This window comes from Schistocerca nitens, chromosome 4, assembly GCF_023898315.1.
Source record: "Schistocerca nitens isolate TAMUIC-IGC-003100 chromosome 4, iqSchNite1.1, whole genome shotgun sequence".
In the NCBI taxonomy this organism is placed as follows: Eukaryota; Metazoa; Arthropoda; class Insecta; order Orthoptera; family Acrididae; genus Schistocerca; species Schistocerca nitens.
This window is the reverse complement of record NC_064617.1, coordinates 657,416,239-657,437,684: the sequence shown is the minus strand read 5'-3', so window position 1 is coordinate 657,437,684 and position 21,446 is coordinate 657,416,239. Positions and strand designations below refer to the sequence as shown.

At 41.9% G+C, this 21,446-nt stretch overlaps 1 protein-coding gene across 1 annotated transcript in view; it reads right to left on the bottom strand.

The window, feature by feature from the left end:
* Positions 1–10,236: 10,236 nt before the first annotated feature.
* LOC126251597 (uncharacterized) overlaps positions 10,237–21,446 on the bottom strand; it is a 112,282-nt gene continuing 101,072 nt past the window's right edge. The window contains exon 6 of the mRNA XM_049952131.1: positions 10,237–11,410. Coding sequence (XP_049808088.1) covers positions 11,278–11,410 — 133 coding nt within the window. The 3' untranslated portion in view covers positions 10,237–11,277. The remainder of the gene's footprint in view (positions 11,411–21,446) is intronic.

Here is a 21,446-nt window from a genome sequence, read left to right as displayed (position 1 = left end):
AGTATTTCCAGTATATTTACAAGCCGAAATTATATCCCTTTTATCTTGCCTTTGAGATGGAGATGTCGAGAGTTTACCTTAATTCCACTGATTCCGATTCAATGCTCAAACAGCGAAATACAGCAGTAGAATTTAAATGCACACGTGCACCATTTGCAATTTTTATTAAATTACTACGAACTGCCTTCTGTTTGTGCTAAGCATAATTACGTGTCTGATAAATTTATACAAAGTAGAAACATATTGTTGTGACTCTCATTAACGTACTACAGCAAACAAGGCGCATCTTCGTTGTCAATGTTTAAAAATATAGTATTTAACATTTCCCCGGAGTATTTTTCCATGAAGTTATGGAAGAACTGGCAGATATCGGTGACTTGCTACCATGATATTTCGAAGCAGAGCTTTCAGCTCATCTACAGATACATACAGCCGAAATTACACTGAGCTTTTCTATTTAGTGTGCGGATCATCTTCGTTCGGTAAAATTGCAGAAATATGTCGGTGGCCAAACTTTTTTGTGGAGACTTGTGAGAAGCGGCACTGGACTCAGTTTCATAACTTACAGTATTGTGGCAATATGTTGACAACACATTTACACTATGTGCCTTCAGCATTCTTGTACAATTGTGCCGACTGTTAATCTGTATGATAAATTGTCTGGAAAGTTATTTATTGTGATGCGAGATATTGGAGATGCTCTGCCCTTACGGTTCTTTCTCGTGTGCGTGATTCAGAGTTTCGACATTCTCCAGAAGTTTTTTTTAACATCTTATCTCCACACAGCACTAGACAAAAACTACTATGGAGTTGAAGAAAATCATATTCTCCTGTTTTCACGCATCTTATTGGCCCGTAGGAGTGACGGTACACACGGACATTACATCGACGGTGTGTTGAAATGCCACTCCCATAGATCCGTCTTACAAGGAACCCTTTGAGTGCGAGGTCGCAAAAGGCCAATGATGTTTACGGCATTTTGCGTTCCAAATATTATCTACCTTGTAACCATAATATTAGCCACTAATGGCAACACGGGACGGGACTGGAGGTATCCAATGTGAGCATACGGAGCGTAGTTGAACCTCTTAATCGACAAATAACTCATAACAGTGCTACAAGGCTAGTGCTGTTTATACAAAGCATAGCAATGGCAACCATAAACAAAGGAAACATTGGATTGTATCTACAACAACAGTTGCCGAAGTAAGACTACATGAAAAAGAAGTCTAACAAATTTCGCAGAGTGAGGAAGAAGAGGAAGATGAAATATTAGCGTTTATGAAAGATGGGTCAGTGGAATGTGTGGTGTCGTACACGCTGGTCTGTGCGGACAATGTACATGAGGGCTACAATGACGACGATACGTACGTAACAAGTGAAAGTAATACTGAAACAGGCGCCGAGTCATGTAGTTCATCATCCTCGTCGGACAGGGAGCCAAAAATACCGTCTCCAGTGGAAAAAAGGATAATCATTGTCGAAGGATGGGGTACTAAACATAATTACTTACACGGAAGATCATCCGCATCATAGTAAAAAAGAACTATTATGAACACATTTCGAATAAATCCGCAGCAATATGACCGTGAAGTGCATAAGGAAAACTAAGGACATTCAAGGGAGGACAAGGTGCACTTGTTACAAAACCCGATGCGCGTTTGATGGATGCTCGATGCAGTTTACAGGATGTGCGTGGCAGTGGCCTGCTACGTCATGCACATCAAACTGCGGGCGACGTAGATTACAGTGGTTTCAAGAGAAGCAGTGGATAGTAAAACCACTTCAAACAGTGCTACATAATTGGAAGACGTAAGATAAAGAAATTTCAAACAAATCATCAACTTGACGATGCACAGTAAACTGCGGAATCAGCCGGAAATTTGAGGATAAGTTAAACAAACTTATCCCGCCGTTCAGTAAGGAATTTTTTTCAGCTCCGACGAAAGGGGCTTTGACGATGGAACGCAAATGAAAAGGACCCTAGAAATTAGAGGTACCAAGAGAGCTGTATAAGGATCAACTAATATCAGTGCCTGAATAATTCTTGTACAATTGTGCTGACTGTTAATCTGGATAGTAAATTGGTTGGAAGTTATTTATTGTGCTGCGAGATGTTGAAGATGCTCGATCCCCTACAATTCTTTCTCGTGTGCGTGATCGTGCAAGGCCAGTAGGGAATATTTACGTCACAGCAAGAGAGAGTGCGAAAATGGAGGTAAGAGAACTACCACTATGGTATGATCGCTGCTTTTGGCCAATACCTGGTCAAAATAACTTGTTTTTGCTAAATTTCTAGGCTGCGTATAAAATTCGTACTCCTTTAGAGCAAACTATCTTTCCTGAAAAGTGTGTGACATTGCAATTCATATCACCTTGAACCACTGGACCAATTCACCTTCTGGATGTTTGTTTTTTCCGTGCCTAAAAAACATACTATCGCACACCTGCAGCTACGCCTTTTAAAGCGTTTCACGATAAGCTCCACGGCAGACTGTTTCGCATTCTGTTGCATGCTGTGACATTCCATCAGTCCTCATCAATCCGTCACACTAATGTGATTCCATATACATTCTTTAAGAGTGGTTACCTAGCTGAACGTGTTGGGCGGTCTGTAGCTCCCAAGCAGTTCGCCTTCGATCTTGATGGTGTGAACCTCTGATTACTATGGGGCGCAATTTTTCATTTCGTGTTTAAGATGCAAGTGAATGGTTTGTTTAGAACATTTCTTGAATGTCGACGACGTACAGTTTGTGAAGGGTTTTGTGTTGGCAGAAGAGCCAACACCGTGTTACTAGAGGAGGCCGAAATGCACGCCTTTTAGCTCACGCAGGCTGGCGTGAGGAGGGAAGAACTATACTGACGTGAGGTCTGGAACATGCCAAGGAATTAGAATTCAGAAAGCGGACGTTCTTGGTTTGATACTTAATTTTAATCCATTAATGATGAACGTCGCTCTTAACGGTACATGATTCACAATATTATCAGTTCATAATACATTCTTGAAGAATATGGCGCCTTGCTAGGTCGTAGCAAATGACGTAGCTGAAGGCTATGCTAAACTGTCGTCTCTGCAAATGGGAGCGTATGTAGGCAGTGAACAATCGCTAGCAAAGTCGGCTGTACAACTGGGCGAGTGCTATGGAGTCTCTCTAGACTAGACCTGCCGTGTGGCGGCGCTCGGTCTGCAATCACTGATTGGGGCGACACGCGGGTCCGACGTATACTAACGGACCGCGGCCGATTTAAAGGCTACCACCTAGCAAGTGTGGTGTCTGGCGGTGGCACCACAAAGGGTAATCCATACATCCCATAGAATGTTGATTTCTGCACCTCTCGGACACTCCTTTTCTGTCACCCTTCTGATGCGTATGATTCATTAGCAGCTAATATGTTTCCTGTCATAATTGTTAACACAACACTTTCAAATGAGACTTACTAAAGATTGAACTTGCGACGTCGCACTCAATGGGTTCCTTTCTACAAGTTACCAGTAACTGGCACGGACCTTCTCGAAACCTTCATTCACCGCGCCCATACACTTTCAGATGCAGACAGACTTCATACAGAATTGCATCAACTGCTAACTGTGTTTTCTTTATTCTTCTCGTAAGATACTGAGGGCGCTACATGCATACAAACTAGAGAAGAAGAAGTATAGCAGTTTATATCACGTCTATCCATATCCATTGAGTATTTAATTATACATAAGTTCCCATTTCTCACTGCGACTATTAGGTGGCACTGAAGAATACGGCCCAACTTAATTTACGTACAATGATTTTGCCATTTACATTTGTGAAATACGCCGTCGTATGCAATTATAACGTTAAGGCACTGTAACCCAGTGGGAGTCGATCGTGCGACACACAGAGTCAGGGAACGGCAACAACACGATAACACTGCATATGGGTAACACGTAATCGACATGACACTGTTGTATACATAAATAATTACATACACAATGCTTTCATATTTTTTCCTGGAATACATTGTCCCAGCATTAAATTTCAAGCAGTTCCCATCCCATGGTTCTGACTAAGGTTCTCGGGAGACTTCCCTTAGTCCTTTGGCAGATGACGAACTGAAAATTCGCTGCTAAGTATTTCCAAGTGGGGAACGCTATGGCCCATTACCAGCTCGCTTTCCACTTCTCTGGAAAGAACCTTACTGTTTGGTTAGGGGCTGAGAATAACAAAAACAAATCAAATATAAAAAAGCAGAGTTACTATTTCATTTCCAAAGAAATCATAGTGGAAGACAAGTTCCTTTTCCAGTTATCTTTCTTAAGAGTTACCGGTTTCTTGGTTTCAGATTCTTGTCAATAATATCTCTGTACGTAGTGAATGCTGTAAACTTTCTATGGTTTTCTGTAATTTTTACAGGACTGGGTTCCCCCGCCATGGTAAATGTTTTCTTTACTGGAGCACGAATATAACACAGTAGTATTTCTGATTGTTTTCTCTTAAAACGTAACAAGGGAATTTTTGTATTGTAAAGTGTTTCTAAACACAAATGGTTCTCAAAATAATGGAACAAATAATTATCAGGTCGTAGTATCGAACTGATGTTGCTCTACTGGAGGTCGATCAGTATACACGCATGCCGTATAGGAAAAGCTATTCCACTTCACTCATATACTCGTATAGTTACTTCAGTTACGTTACAGCCGATTCTATTTTGTATACATTTTTTTTCGAAAGAACTACTCTGTCGACCAGAGTTGAAACTCAGGTCTTCATTCATTCTTACTCCGCGACCGTTGATTTTCTTGTGAAGCAGTCTGAACTTCTAATACATTTTTGTCAGTCTCCTAGAATAGACTACATGAAACGCAAACGATAACTTCATGATATTTAGAATGGTCGTGTTGCAAAATCTGAGGTAGGTTTCAAGCACCATTATAGTTCATAAGTACGTTCCACCGTTCATTACTAATGGTATGAATTCCAAGGAATGAACTGCATGTTACTATTTTGTGTTATATCACAGTTATACAACAGGAGCCGAACTAGTAAGGTAACGTTCACTTTGGTGTTCCCACTATTTTGATAAGAATTTACAAAGCAAGAACCAAGATTATGGTAAGTGGTGCTATATCGAGGGGCAAGCATTCGGTCTTCAATGTTATTAGTTTTTCATGAAATGAATTACTGAAACAGCTGTATTTTCAAATTAGAATTATGTGTTTAAGATTTCGCGTAAAGAATTTGTTATATTTGAAGATCAACTTTATATACGACAGGAAAGATAGTGTTACACGTATGTTCAGCAAAATGCAGTGGGAGACATTACTAGAGAAGACATGGTGTATCAAGAAGAGACCTACTCACAAGATTCTGGAAGCCCTCGTTCCAAAATGGGCGAAGAAAACTTACTGCTTCCTACAGCATTAATTTCGCTTGACGTCTAAGACCTTAAAATTAAATCGACACTCTTTTTACACACGGACCATCCGACAATGGATGTGGAAGAAGGGGGAATAACATTGGTACACTAAATACACACAGCCACTCACGTTACGGTGGATCGTGGAGTTTCTCGCTCCGAAAAATGACTAGTTCAAAGAAAAGATATTTTTATGCTATCGAATGTTTCCCTGGCACAAGCAGTTCGTGGAGGTCCCTGAGCATGTTGAGAATGCGAGCAGCAATCGTCGAACCTCCGTCTACATCACATGTAACAACATTCACCGTGTTCAACAACTTCAAGAGCGTGAGAGACGTTTGATGGTCGTTTAGTTTGCAGATAAGGTCGGGATAAGTGATGACAGCACTCTGGCCATTATCACAGATAAACTAGGGTTTCTTTTGACCACTGCTCAAAAATTGAACCGTTCGCAGTGGTCTGAACGTATCTTGGCTACATTTCACAAGAAGGGAGCTTCGTTTCTGACTCGCGTTATCGCCTTTGATGAAACGTGGGTGCATAATTTACACCCCTAAATCAAAAGAAGAAAGCAGGGAGAGAGGAGATCGGTGATAATAAAGTCTCGGTTGTCAGCTGGAAAGTTCATGGCAACTGTATTTTTTCTTCCTTTACGCGTGGTTTGTTGCATATCGACATTTGCGCGGATGTAGGACGATAAAAATTGTATGCTACTGCGAGTTAAGAAAGGCATTTTGTGGCAAACGAAGTTACTTCTCGATAAGAGAATGTTCTTCTGCAAGTCGACGTATATACCAGCACAGTAGCCCTGACCAAACAAAAATTGGAGCAACTCGCCTAGTAAACACTTTAAAACCCTTCCTGCAGCCCACACCTACCTGTTTGTGACTTTCATGTCTTGGTCCACTCAAAGAAGCTCTGGGAGTTCAATGATTCAACGAGGACTCTGGGCTTGAAATGGCTGCAGCCACGAACGACTTCATTCAACGAGGGCGGGATATCAAAGTTACCTATTCGCTGGAAAAAATTGTTTAGAAAGCAGGGGTTTATTTAGAAAAACGACTTGTACTTGTATTATCAATTATTAAAAACACAAGTTTCGTTATTTTTTATCGACTCTCGTAGACACTATATTTTCTGTGAATACATAAAACACTTTTGGCTACTTTCTGCTATAGATCCAGTCTCTATTGACCCAAATTTACAGATCCTATATCGGATACTATATCAATAGAGTTGGTATACACTGAAGTTGAAAAGCGAAAGCTTTGTACAACTACAACGACATACAGACCATTACGTTCTGAACTCAGTGTCAGAATGCTTACTAACTTCCGTCGCTAAAATAAACAAGTGATTAATGACTTTAAATCCCACAGCACCACATGGGCGTAAGAGCAGGATAATGAGATTGGCACAGCACAACTCGGTGTGTACGTAACCATCTGAGTCTTATACAAGAACCGAAGTAACCCACATAATTTAACAGTGTTATATGGAAACGCGGCTATGATCCACTGATATTTAGCAGTGACAATATATCCCAGCAGTGCATAAAAGTAATCTTAAATTCTGTTCCAAACACACAGCGTTTACCAATCATTACCAAATACAGTATACGCAGCAGTTAGGTCATAGCGTTCCATTTCGAAGGAGGTATAAATTCAAGAAAAGTTACTGGGAGAAGTTTAAAAGCTTGTTGGATGCTGCAGTAATCCAGCCTCAAGTCGACTTCTGAATCACAAGATGCACTCGTTGAGACTGTAGGGTAATGTTCCGAGAATGTCGATATCGTGTGATTGAGGCACCTAATCACTTACTGTTCGGTTTGCAAGACACGGTACTACGAAGAAAGATCGTTCTGGTCAAGCAACACTAGAATCTGACAGCATCGAAAATGAAGACTTAGAAAAACTCGTGCAAGAACTGGATCTAACCAAGAGCAGCCACAAGGCATGGCAGTGGCTGAGACGCCTCAGTAACGATTGAACTGCTCATAGGTTAATTCCACATTAGTATATCGTTACTATCCAAGTACCTCACCGGCTACTCGCGAGTGAGAAGTCAAATACGAAGTACCGACCATACACCAAAGACATCGGGAAGAATCGGATGAACCAGTGCATTTCAAATGTCAAAACAAGGCTATCGAAGAGAGCTGTTGGCAGATTAGATCACGTCCAGGGGGTATGGCAAGAGCATGTATCCTATATGTCTTCAGCAATTGCGTGAGCAGGTGCCAAATACCGAAGATAAGGAGAAAGAGCAGACTGACAGCTCATGTCCATTATAATTGTCCGGGCTGTTATGCCGTGGTCGGTTGATGATTTCTGTGTCGATTCCCAGCGTTTCGTCTCCGACTGCTGGAGACATCTTCAAGGGGGTCCGTAGCTCGATGGAAGGTCTAACACACCCACTGGCTCGCTAGCGAGCGATATTTCCGGTCGCGAAAGTCTACATTTTAGTATCAGACTGACAGCTCTTCTTAAACCAGGGAGGAGGCAAATCATGCGAAGAACATTAAGCCAGATGGCGTTTTAAGCCACCTCTACGGACTCACGATTCTGAATATAATTCTAACAACAAATGAATACTTGCACAAGAGGAAGCAGGGTTTCAAAATGAGGAAAACAGTACAGAGTAGCTCTTTAATCTTACATCGTAGAGTATGAGTCTGAAATCCGTCAAGTTACTGCTGAAACTTTCGTGGATCTGACGACAACCTATGACACTGTCAGTCACCAGTCAGTGCATGTCACAGTGTACAACCTGCTTAAGGACATCTAAGTGAATTTGTCGGCATTTTTCTGCAAAACCTCAGGTTTTTTGTTGATTGCCGATCACAGAGTAATCACTGGAGATGACAGAAAAGTGATCTGCATCAAGGAAGTGTTCCAACTTCACTTCCTAACGAAGTCTGTACCAACAATCAACGGCTGGCTTCTAACACAATGACCTTTCTGTGTGCCAGTGAACCAGCAATCGCTGCCCATGGAAATAGCTTTGCCACTAGGGAGAAATCTGACAACTTCCCTCAGTAATCTTTAGGAACCAGATAAGAATAAACCTTTTTAGATAGGTCTGTGTATTTCATCAACGGAACGGAGAATCTGTGAGCTGTATACAGGGAGAGTGGGGTAAAGTAACAACGGAAAGGGAAATTCAGTTAAACCATGGTTCCTGATAGAAGCCTACTGCTTACAAATTCTGATACTATGCATTATATCACACCAAATATTTCTAAGGGAAAACGAAAATATTGTATATACCAAAGGATTTAATTTGGCAGCGCCTGCCAGCTTTTCGGCATAGGTTATTAGTATAAAAATTATATGGTATTCTATTCTGCTCAGTCAGCAGGAATCTGATCTCCGAAGGTCATTCACCGTAGACTGATAAAATCACTTTTCCTTTGCAAAAATATAGTTAAGGACTTCTAGTTCTGCTTCACTGAATAGACTCCTCAAGTTTCCCATAATGTTTTTACTACCTACTGCATCTCTGTTTTATCCCAGAACTCTTTTCCGCATGTTACTTGAAATATTAAATTACTTTGCTACTGCAGAAAGAAACATCTTATCATTCTTCACCGTCTCAATCGCATTTTACATTCTAATACAATGCGATGTTTGATTCCCTGATTTTTGGACTTATTGTTAAAGCCTCTTGATGCTCCAATATTTTAAAAAATACCAAGCGGCTGCAGCAGACAGTTTTCAATCTCATTTTTGTACTGCCTTAAATATTAATAAACGGGGACAGTTTTAAACATAATTAATTAATTTACTCGAAATCATCAGTAAGGGATAGAAACATAGACGACAGCTTTGTGTATAAAGGGATTTAGAAGCCAAGGTGTAGTATTATGCGTGATATACAGAAGTAACTAACTTTCGATGGGGTAATCAGATAAAAAATAACTGTTGGAAAAAGTGGACACTGAGCGAAAACACATTCTTTAAACATTGATATCGTAAAAACGTATTACTATGCATTTAAGTGAGCTAACAGGAATAACATAGGTCACTTACCTTACATCAGACAACTGAAAATCGGAAGAGTTTTTACTAAACAATAACGGAACTAGCTTCCTCTGACAAACTCACTAACAACAATGATGCTATCTATTAGAACTAGTACGAGCCTTCTCGGCAGTCACAAGCACCGTTCAGGGCAAAATGTAAGTAATGGCCACTTTTCCCACCCTGGCCACTTTACAACACCTTCACCTAATATGGGCAGGGATCCAACAAAGGACTTTCACTCTTCAGAAGACCTGTGACTGATGCTTAACAGAACTCTTAAATTCCAAAACTATTAGAAGAATAGCAGAATGAACATCACCTCACGGAACAATCTCATTTGGAAACTGGTGGGGTCAAAATGTGCCTGACTTCCTCCATTCAACAAGCTGGCACGTCAGCAATGGCACTGTGTTTTCTGCTGCTGAATACGCCGGACTGGTACAGATCATATATCGGACAGGTACATTCAAAGCTAGCCGTCAAGTCTCACCACCGGTTCTCACAGCTTTAGTTCCGCAGTATCTCACCTACCTTCCAAACTTCTGGAAACAACCCCGGGCTGTGGCTAAGCCATATCTCCGCTATATCCTTTCTTTCAGGAGTGTTAGTCTTGCAAGAATTTTGGAAGGTAAATGAGATAATAGCGGAAGTAAAGCTGTGAGGCTGGAGCCTGGGTCGTGCTTGGGTAGTTCAGTGGGTAAAATACTTGGCTGAGAAAGGAAAAGGTCATTTGTTCGAGGCCTCCCAGGAAGTTACATAGGCGTTAAAGCGTTGCATAAGAGAGGCAAGGAGTGCTGGGCTGGCAAATTGAAGATTCACTTACTTTGGAGTGTAAATATTGTGTATTGTAATAACAAAAATGATTCTGATACAAAATTTGAATTCATTCACACACATACACACACACACACAGCTCTTATGATATCATGTTTACTCCCACACCTGGAAGTGATATGTATTTTTCACTATTTCATAATATTACTTTAAAAGAAGGACATTATTGAATATAGTTTATTTTTACAGTATTTTGTTTTGTTTATGAGACTTTTATTACAAATGGATACATGGGAAGACAGTGGAAATACGTCTTTAATTATACGATGCACCAGCACCGACCATCCTCTCTCAGTTCTTTTCCTTTGCTTCCCGCAGCACACGCTATTCAGCCTTACTTTCATGTATGGAACCTGGCGTAAATTCAGGTATTGCTATATTCTAGTTGAAAAATATCATGTTCAGCTCTTCTTGCGAAAACAATGTGCGCATGGCTAGAAACAAAGCGTTATAAACAGCACTGTGCGACAATTCCTGGAATAAAATAAAGAGCAACCGAAAGCGAAAGCATGAAATCGGCATCGGCTGGACGACTTCTAGACAGTTGTGTAACATTATTTTCGGAATTTTATTGTTCAGTAAAGAGTAACATGAGTTTTTGCCGTCTACTTCACCAATAGAGGCAAGTAGAAAGACGGAAAGACCAGCGTTTGTTTCCTGGTAATCGTTCTCTTCGTCACATCAGCTGACAGTAGCTAAAAAATTTTCAGTTATGAAGATATTTTAACAACTTGTTGTTCGTCAGAACTCTGCGGAGAGTAGATGGATGAATAATATAGATTTACTCCACTGGCAGTCCCCTGAAACAAACGCACACAGCATGTAATAAGAGGACATAGATGAATCTGTCCAAACGCTAGTCTTGATACATGGCGAAAGAATGAGAAACTACTTTTGGTACTTCCGCAAAAGCTAATAACCGAAAGCCAAATGCGTCTGCTCTACGATAATATTCTTCGTCCGATGGAGACGTGCAGTGAAATCCCGTCCACCCAAACCCAGGCTGGCCGCAGGTGGGTGGAGGCCCGGCTCAGTTGTTGGGTGCGACGATGTGTATGGTGAGCCAGCGCACCATCTCGCGCCAGAGGCACAGGGCGTCGTAGTTGATCATCTCCTCCGTGGCGGCCGGGCACCGGTACTGGAACACGGCGCACGACCGGCCCCTGCGTGCAGACCAGGTCCACGTGAGTGGGCGGCCACCTTTAGGCGACAGACATTCGTTATTGCTCTGATTTAAATGTAGTAATGGACTCCAGGCTTTTCGCTCCATTATACTACTAGATGGTTCTTCATTTATCTTGGTAGCAATATAAACAAAAAGTTATATGACCGGTTCCAGTTGTTGAACAACCATCTTCAGATCTACGAAATGTAGTGGGAAACATTTTTTAGTAAGCGAAATTACATTGATGACAGCTCTGGATATATAGCCGACTCTTGATAATTCGAAGTTCAAGGGAACTCAGAAATACACTACTGGCCATTAAAATTGCTACACCACGAAGACGACGTGCTACAGACGCGAAATTTAACCGACAGTAAGAAGATGCTGTGATATGCAAATGGTTAGCTTTTCAGAGCATTCACACAAGGTTGGCGCCGGTGGCGACACCTACAACGTGCTGACATGAGGAAACAACAGTTGACCGGCGTTGCCTGGTGAAACGTTGTTGTGATGCCTCGTGTAAGGAGTAGAAATGCATACCATCACGTTTCCGGCTTTGATAAAGGTCGGATTGTAGCCTATCGCGATTGCGGTTTATCGTATCGCGTCATTGCTGCTCGCGTTTGTCGAGATCCAATGTCTGTTAGCAGAATATGGAATCGATGGGTTCAGTAGGGTAACACGAAACGCCGTACTGGATCCCAACGACCTCGTATCACTAGTAGTCGAGATGGCAGGCATCTTATCCGCATGGCTGTAACGCATCGTGCAGCCACGTCTCGATCCCTGAGTCAACAGATGGGGACGTTTGCAAGACAACAACCATCTGCACGAACAGTTCGACGACGTTTGCAGCAGCATGGACTATCAGCTCGGAGACCATGGCTGCGGTTACCCTTGACGCTGCATCACAGACAGGAGCGCCTGCGATGGTGTACTCAACGACGAACCTGGGTGCACGAATGGCAAAACGTAATTTTTTCGGATGAATCCAGGTTCTTTTTACAGCATCATGATGCTCGCATCCGTGTTTGACGACACCGCGGTGAACGCACATTGTAAGCGTGTATTCGTCATCGCCATACTGGCGTATCATCCGGCGTGATGGCATGGGGTGCCATTGGTTACACGTCTCGGTCACCTCTTGTTCGCACTGACGTCACTTTGAACAGTGGACGTTACATTTCAGATGTGTTACGACCCGTGGGTCTACCCTTCATTCGATCCCTGTGAAACCCTACATTTCAGCAGCATAATGCACGACTGCATGTTGCAGGTCCTGTACGGGCCTTTCTGGATACAGAAAATGTTCGACTGCTGCCCTGGCCAGCACGTTCTCCAGATCTCTCACCAATTGAAAACATTTGGTCAATGGTGGCCGAGCAATTGGCTCGTCACAATACGCCAGTCACTACTCGTGATGAACTGTGGTATCGTGTTGAAGCTGCATGGGCAACCGTACCTGTACACGCCATCCAAGCTCTCTTTGACTCAATGTCCAGGAGTATCAAGGCCGTTATTACGGCCAGAGGTGGTTGTTCTGGGTACTGATTTCTCAGGATCTATGCACCCAAATTGCGTGAAAATGTAATCACATGTCAGTTCTAGTATAATATATTTGTCCAATGAATACCCGTTGGTGTAGCAATTTTAATGGCCAATAATGTATTATCAATAATTGAGAGTTCGATTAAACGAATATTTGGCGGTCAAGGAGGAATTATGAGAAAGCAGGCTTCCAAGATCTCTTTTCCTCGCTGAACAAACTGGGTCATCAACAGCTGCCCTTTCATCAAAAATTTTCTTAAAAAGGATGTTTTTAACAGTCTTTAAGCTACCCGCAACTAGAGGTGAACACTTAAATGTTGAAACTAACAGCAAATTATGTAGCCTTTCCTTTACACATTCTACACTGACTAGGCTTTTTGAATAAGTTTCTTCAAGACGCAGGAATTTAAGTTGCCAAGACCCTCCCTCCTTCCGTAGCAAAGGTTTTCAGTAATCTGCTTGCTTCTGGAATGTCGACAGAGTGATGACCGAATTGTCAGGGTTTTCGCTGCATCCATCATTTTTTCACTATCCATTCTATAGTATCAATAATTTCCTACCTTCCTGCTAGAGTTTTCTTTCCAGATATTGCCATAAAAGATACTATAATACATCTTGTATCGCTGAGTTTCGATGTGAGATGAATGACGAAATATGTACCGAAAAAAACTGATAAACCATTCGAATTATGTAGTGTAACATAGCAGAAAAGAATGTTTCCGGGTGGTCTGTCATGAAAATCATTCGATTTATCGACTGTTCCCAAATACATTTCATGTCTTCATTTTATCCAGGGTTTTTCAAGGGAACATATAACCAAACCGGTTTATCTAGAAATTCAATTTTTAGAGGCTTGAGAGTCAACTGTAACAATATTTACTTAATTTTTTTATATTTTGAGCTATCAACAGTGTAATTTCTCCAATTGCTGTTTCATAGAGCTGAAAGTGTTTGCTCAACAACTGAAACCAGTATCCGCTTCTTTATACAGCGACCAAGATAAAAATATCGACAATTACCAATCGCTTGTCACCTAAATCGACTATGTCTCGTCTTGCACCTATACAGTTCTACTGAAGAGAGGTCATCATGAAATAGACAAATACATATTCAGTTTGATAAAGACAGGAAATGAACCGTTATTAATTCTGCATTCTGAAAGTTGTTGTCGGAGAGTAATTACCAATAGTGGTAGGGACATACGTGAATACAAAGAATCTCTGAGTCATGTTATGGCATACATAAACAATGGTTAAGAAACCTGCAATCCGAAGCAGCAGTGTACAATTTCCAGTGTCTTGTTTACATCTGTGTTTTGACTGAAATCCAGAAATCAGTTCAGTCTAATTCTGGAATGACACCTATGAAAACAGGACAGTGACTTCCAATCCTACTGTTACCCAAGACCACCTTCTGCGTCTCTGATAACCTCAGTGTCAGACTGATGTTAAACTTTGAAATTCTACATACGAGTAAACATAAGTAGTATATCTATGGAGCCTTTCACTCACAGATACAGTTTTCAAGACAAGTCAGATAAGCATTCGTGGAATTTCAGTTTCTGTTAGTATTTCAAAATCCAAGATGACAGATGGCGGGAAATTAAAAAACGCAAGATAGCACTAGTGGAAACTTCAAACAGTAGGATGGTGGGAAATTTAAACAAAAAATTTGAAATAGATTTCCAAGGAATTTTTAAAAATTTTAGAAAAACAAAATATTCAAGACGGTGGAACTAGCCTGGGTGTGGTTTCTAAACTCTTCTTTGCTCCCTCCCCTCTTCCCCCTCTCATCTCTTCCAAACCCCTCTAATCATGTCCCAGTATCTTACAGTCTATGAAAATGAAACAGCCAATCACAGAATCACAATTTAGCTACAGAGCAGCCAACCTGTCTGTACTCAAACGTATCTGAAATGTCTCAATTTTTAAGGTCAAGTTTTCACCCAAAAATTATGTAAAGGGTCTACTTACCGTATTTCTACGTCTGAAATACATCAACAGATCTCTGCTCACAGACGAGAACTTTGTAAAAATAGCATTATTTCTCAATATACGGAAGACTATATCAGCAAATACCCATGGCCCCTCTGTTGCAGTTTAATTCTCCCTCTAGTACCATGGAAGTCATTCCCTCATGTCTTAGCAGATGTCCTATCATCCTGTCCCTTCTCCTTGTTAGTGTTTTCCACATATTCCTTTCCTCTCCGATTCTGCGTAGAAGTCGGCTGCGGTGGTCTAGCGGTTCTGGCGCTGCAGTCCGGAACCGCGGGACTGCTACGGTCGCAGGTTCGAATCCTGCCTCGGGCATGGGTGTGTGTGATGTCCTTAGGTTAGTTAGGTTTAAGTAGTTCTACGTTCTAGGGGACTTATGACCTAAGATGTTGAGTCCCATAGCGCTCAGAGCCATTTGAGCCATTTTCTGCGTAGAACCTCCTGATTCCTTACCTTATCAGTCCACCTAATTTTCAACATTCGTCTATAGCATGACATCTCAAATGCTTCGATTCTCTTATGTTCCGGTTTTCCCACAGTCCATGTTTCACTACCATACAATACTGTACTCCAGACGTAGATCCTCAGAAATTTCTTCCTCAAATTAAGGCCGGTATTTGATATTAGTAGACTTCTCTTGGCCAGAAATGCCTTTTTTGCCATAGCGAGTCTGCTTTTGATGTCCTCCTTGCTCCGTCCGTCATTGGTTATTTTACTGCCTAGGTAGCAGAATTCCTTAACTTCATTGACTTCGTGACCATCAATCCTGATGTTAAGTTTCTCGCTGTTCTTATTTCTACTACTTCTCATTACCTTCGTCTTTCTCCGATTTACTCTCAAACCATACTGTGTACTCATTAGACCATTCCGTTCAGCAGATCATTTAATTCTTCTTCACTTTCACTCAGGATAGCAATGTCATCATCGAATCGTATCATTGATATCCTTTCACCTTGTATTTTAATTCCACTCCTGAATCTTTCTTTAATTTCCATCATTGCTTCCTCGACGTACAGATTGAAGAGTAGGAGTGAAAGTCTACAGCCTTGTCTTACACCCTTCTTAATACGAGCACTTCGTTCTTGATCGTCCACTCTTATTATTCCCTGTTGGTTGTTGTACATATTGTATATGACCCGTCTCTCCCTATAGCTTACCCCTACTTTTTTCAGAATCTCGAACAGCTTGCACCATTTTATATTGTCGAACGCTTTGTACAGGTCGACAAATCCTATGAAAGTGTCTTGATTTTTCTTTAGCCTTGCTTCCATTACTACCCGTAACGTCAGAATTGCCTCTCTCGTCCCTTTACTTTTCCTAAAGCCAAACTGATCGTCACCTAGAGCATTCTCAATTTTCTTTTCCATTCTTCTGTATATTATTCTTGTAAGCAGCTTCGATGCATGAGCTGTTAAGCTGATTGTGCGATAATTCTCGCTCTTGTCAGCTCTTGCCGTATTCGGAATTGTGTGGATGATGCTTTTCCGAAAGTCAGATGGTATGTCGCCAGACTCATACACTCCTGGAAATGGAAAAAAGAACACATTGACACCGGTGTGTCAGACCCACCATACTTGCTCCGGACACTGCGAGAGGGCTGTACAAGCAATGATCACACGCACGGCACAGCGGACACACCAGGAACCGCGGTGTTGGCCGTCGAATGGCGCTAGCTGCGCAGCATTTGTGCACCGCCGCCGTCAGTGTGAGCCAGTTTGCCGTGGCATACGGAGCTCCATCGCAGTCTTTAACACTGGTAGCATGCCGCGACACCGTGGACGTGAACCGTATGTGCAGTTGACGGACTTTGAGCGAGGGCGTATAGTGGGCATGCGGGAGGCCGGGTGGACGTACCGCCTAATTGCTCAACACGTGGGGCGTGAGGTCTCCACAGTACATCAATAATGTCGCCAGTGGTCGGCGGAAGGTGCACGTGCCCGTCGACCTGGGACCGGACCGCAGCGACGCACGGATGCACGCCAAGACCGTAGGATCCTACGCAGTGCCGTAGGGGACCGCACCGCCACTTCCCAGCAAATTAGGGACACTGTTGCTCCTGGGGTATCGGCGAGGACCATTCGCAACCGTCTCCATGAAGCTGGGCTACGGTCCCGCACACCGTTAGGCCGTCTTCCGCTCACGCCCCAACATCGTGCAGCCCGCCTCCAGTGGTGTCGCGACAGGCGTGAATGGAGGGACGAATGGAGACGTGTCGTCTTCAGCGATGAGAGTCGCTTCTGCCTTGGTGCCAATGATGGTCGTATGCGTGTTTGGCGCCGTGCAGGTGAGCGCCACAATCAGGACTGCATACGACCGAGGCACACAGGGCCAACACCCGGCATCATGGTGTGGGGAGCGATCTCCTACACTGGCCGTACACCACTGGTGATCGTCGAGGGGACACTGAATAGTGCACGGTACATCCAAACCGTCATCGAACCCATCGTTCTACCATTCCTAGACCGGCAAGGGAACTTGCTGTTCCAACAGGACAATGCACGTCCGCATGTATCCCGTGCCACCCAACGTGCTCTACAAGGTGTAAGTCAACTACCCTGGCCAGCAAGATCTCCGGATCTGTCCCCCATTGAGCATGTTTTGGACTGGATGAAGCGTCGTCTCACGCGGTCTGCACGTCCAGCACGAACGCTGGTCCAACTGAGGCGCCAGGTGGAAATGGCATGGCAAGCCGTTCCACACGACTACATCCAGCATCTCTACGATCGTCTCCATGGGAGAATAGCAGCCTGCATTGCTGCGAAAGGTGGATATACACTGTACTAGTGCCGACATTGTGCATGCTCTGTTGCCTGTGTCTATGTGCCTGTGGTTCTGTCAGTGTGATCATGACCCCAGGAATGTGTCAATAAAGTTTCCCCTTCCTGGGACAATGAATTCACGGTGTTCTTATTTCAATTTCCAGGAGTGTATATTCTAAACACCAACGTGAATAGTCGTTTTGTTGCCACTTCCCCCAATGATTTTAGAAATTCTGATGGAATGTTATCTATCCCTTCTGCCTTATTTGACCGTAAGTTACCCAAAGCTCTTTTAAATTCCTATTCTAATACTGGATCCCCTATCTCTTCTAAATCGACTTAGCTTCCCTGCACTTCCCATTTATTACATTCCTCAGAGATTTGTATTTCTGTATTCCTGATTTTCCTGGAACATGTTTATACTTCCTCTTTTCATCAATCAACTGAAGTACTTCTTCTGTTACCCATGGTTTCTTCGCAGCTACCTTATTTGTACCTATGTTTTCCTTCCCAACTTCTGTGATGGCCCTTTTTAGAGATGTCCATTCCTCTTCAACTGTACTGCCTACTGCGCTATTCCTTATTGCTGTATCTATAGCGTTAGAGAACTTCAAACGTATCTCGTCATTCCTTAGTACTTCCGTATCCCACTTCTTTGCGTATTGATTCTTCCTGACTAATGTCTTGAACTTCAGCCTACTCTTCATCACTACTATATTGTGATCTGAGTCTATATCTGCTCCTGGGTACGCCTTACAATCCAGTATCTGATTTCGGAATCTCTGTCTGACCATGATGTAATCTAATTGAAATCTTCCCGTATCTCCCGGCCTTTTCCAAGTATACCTCCTTCTCTTGTGATTCTTGAACAGGGTATTCGCTATTACTAGCTGAAACTTGTTACAGAACTCAATTAGTCTTTCTCCTCTTTCATTCCTTGTCCCAAGCCCATATTCTCCTGTAACCTTTTCTTCTACTCCTTCCCCTACAACTGCATTCCAGTCGCCCATGACTATTAAATTTTCGCCCCCCTTTACATACTGCATTACCCTTTCAATATCCTCATACACTTTCTCTATCTGTTCATCTTCAGCTTGCGACGTCGGCATGTATACCTGAACTATCGTTGTCGGTGTTGGTCTGCTGTCGATTCTGATTAGAACAACCCGGTCACTGAACTGTTCACAGTAACACACCCTCTGCCCTACCTTCCTATTCATAACTGTAACTGATATCAAAGTCAGCCAAACACCATAGTGACCCCGTGCCAGAGGTTAACTTCATCTTGCCGTTCAATACGTCTGTTGCACAGAGGACACTCCATGACCCTTTGGGACTATGAACAGCAGTGATACACATTCACATAGGTAAAAAAAACGTGGTTTGCTATTCTTTCACCATCACCCAAACATTATAGTGACGCTATGCTAGGCTATTCATTTTACCTTACAGCGCTAAAAGTCTGTCATCTTAAGATGATAATGCTAATCAGACAAGACAGTGATACTTCACACAAACCAGTTAGTAATGAAGGAGCAATAATGTTCAATTTACATTATGTCTACTACTGCTCCGTAAAAGCATATGGACAAGGTTTAGTACTGCCTTCCTTACATCACTCAGCAGATTCCGGTTACTTCTGAAAAATTTGCGAATAGGTGCAACTACAACCCACTAATTCTGACTAGCTCTAAGATGACATATTGTCATTTATAGCAAAATAATAGGTGGTTACCCCAAGATACTATTGGGTGCGGCAATGCTAGCCAATTCAAATGGTGAGTGACATGTCCCTGAATACGGTTGGGTGGTGCAGTGATGGTCAATAGACAAGATGACTACCATTACTCCTCGATCATTTTGGTGAGGCGACAATGACAGTCAGTTTAGATGATGACTGTCGTTACATTGGACACCCATTTGCCTCTGTAACATTCACAAGTTTTGAGATCGTGTCAGTACATATGCACAGGACATTAAAATAAGATTACCACTGGCTAAAAGGGCATTCTTACCACACAAATTATACTAGTATCAAAGACAGGCCATAAGTTGAGAAAGAAATTTCTGGTAACGTACATTTGGAGAGCAGCACTGTGTGGTAGGAAAACATGGACTGTGGAAAAACAGGAAACAATCGGAACATTTCAGATGTCGAAAATTAGGTGGACTGTTAAGGTGAGAAACAAGGAGGTTTTGTGCAGAATTGGTGGCGAAAGGATCATCTGAAAAACAGTGACCATAAGAAGGGAGAAGATGACAGGACATGTATTAAGACATCAGGAGTTAAGTTCTATGGTACTACAGGGAGCTGTAGAGCGTAAAAACTATAGAGACAGACAGAGTTTGGATTACATCGAGCAAATAATCAAGGACGTAGATTGCAATTGCTCCTCTGGGAAGAAAAGGTTGTCACATGAGAGGAATTGGTGGCAGACCTCATTATACCATTCTGAAGACTGATGACCCAAGAAAAAAAAACGCTTTCAAAATATGGAAAGCAAAGAACTTGCAGTAAAATATATATTTTTCGCAGTATCAAAGGTGAAGAAGCATTCATAGGTCTTAAGGTATGCTATTTAGAGCCCATGTTTACTAGATTTTTGTACTTCAAATCATCTTTCCCTGAATCCTGACCATTCCTCCAGGGACAACCTGTACTGTATAATATGATGCTGTTACCACATTAAAGTAAGAATAATTCTTACTTTAATGTGGTTATATATATATATATATATATATATATATATATATATATATATATATATATATATGTGTGTGTGTGTGTGTGTGTGTGTGTGTGTGAGTGAGTGTGTGTGTGTGTGTGTGATGCTGAGATGGAAAGAGAGAGGAAAATTATTAAATTTACTGTGCCTGACATTATTGTGGTGAAGGTAAGGTAGATTAGGAAATATTGTTCATAATTTTTTGACATGTGCGTACACACATCAACTGTATCATTTTGACCTGAAGCTGTAACTTGTCTCCACAACTACACCAATTTGCCCAAAAAACTGTAGCAACTTCCCACCCCTCAAGGAGGTATCAATTTGCCCCAAAACTGTAAGAACTGGCACCAAAACTGAAACACATGCCTCCCAAAGTTTCTGTTGTAATCAAGCTTAATACATAATACAAAAACTTTGATACCAATGGGTATCAATCATTTTGCGTGTAAATGGAAAACAAGTTTTGTAAAAATCAATCTTTATAGCTTGTGAATAGCCATTTTATCGAATAGAAATTTAGCGTTTCTATAAATAAACCAATTTCTATAAAGCAGTTTGCACAAACGTTTGTAATATTTACTTGTCAATTTATTTTAAACTGAATATCTTCGTTCACATCTGTGTAAATGATTGATATCTTTGACTACACAATGTCGTCTCTGATCTTGTTGGACACATATGATTTTAGTGAACTGCAGGAGCATCCAAGGAAAGGTCGCAGAATTAGAATCGCTTACTGAAGGTTATAATGCACAGATAGTATTGGGAACAGAAAGCTTTCGAAACCAGAACTCAATGACAAGAAAATCCTAAATTCAGATTGGAATGCTTATCGTAAGGATAGGTTAGTGGCAAGTGGTGGGTGCCTGTTAATTGCAGTAAAAATCTGATAAAATCTAGCAAAGCTACACGGATCCCGAATGTGAATTAATCTGGGTGAAATTTAGTATCAAAGAACGGTCAAAAATGGTGATCGGATGCTTTTATAGAACACCTGGGTCAGG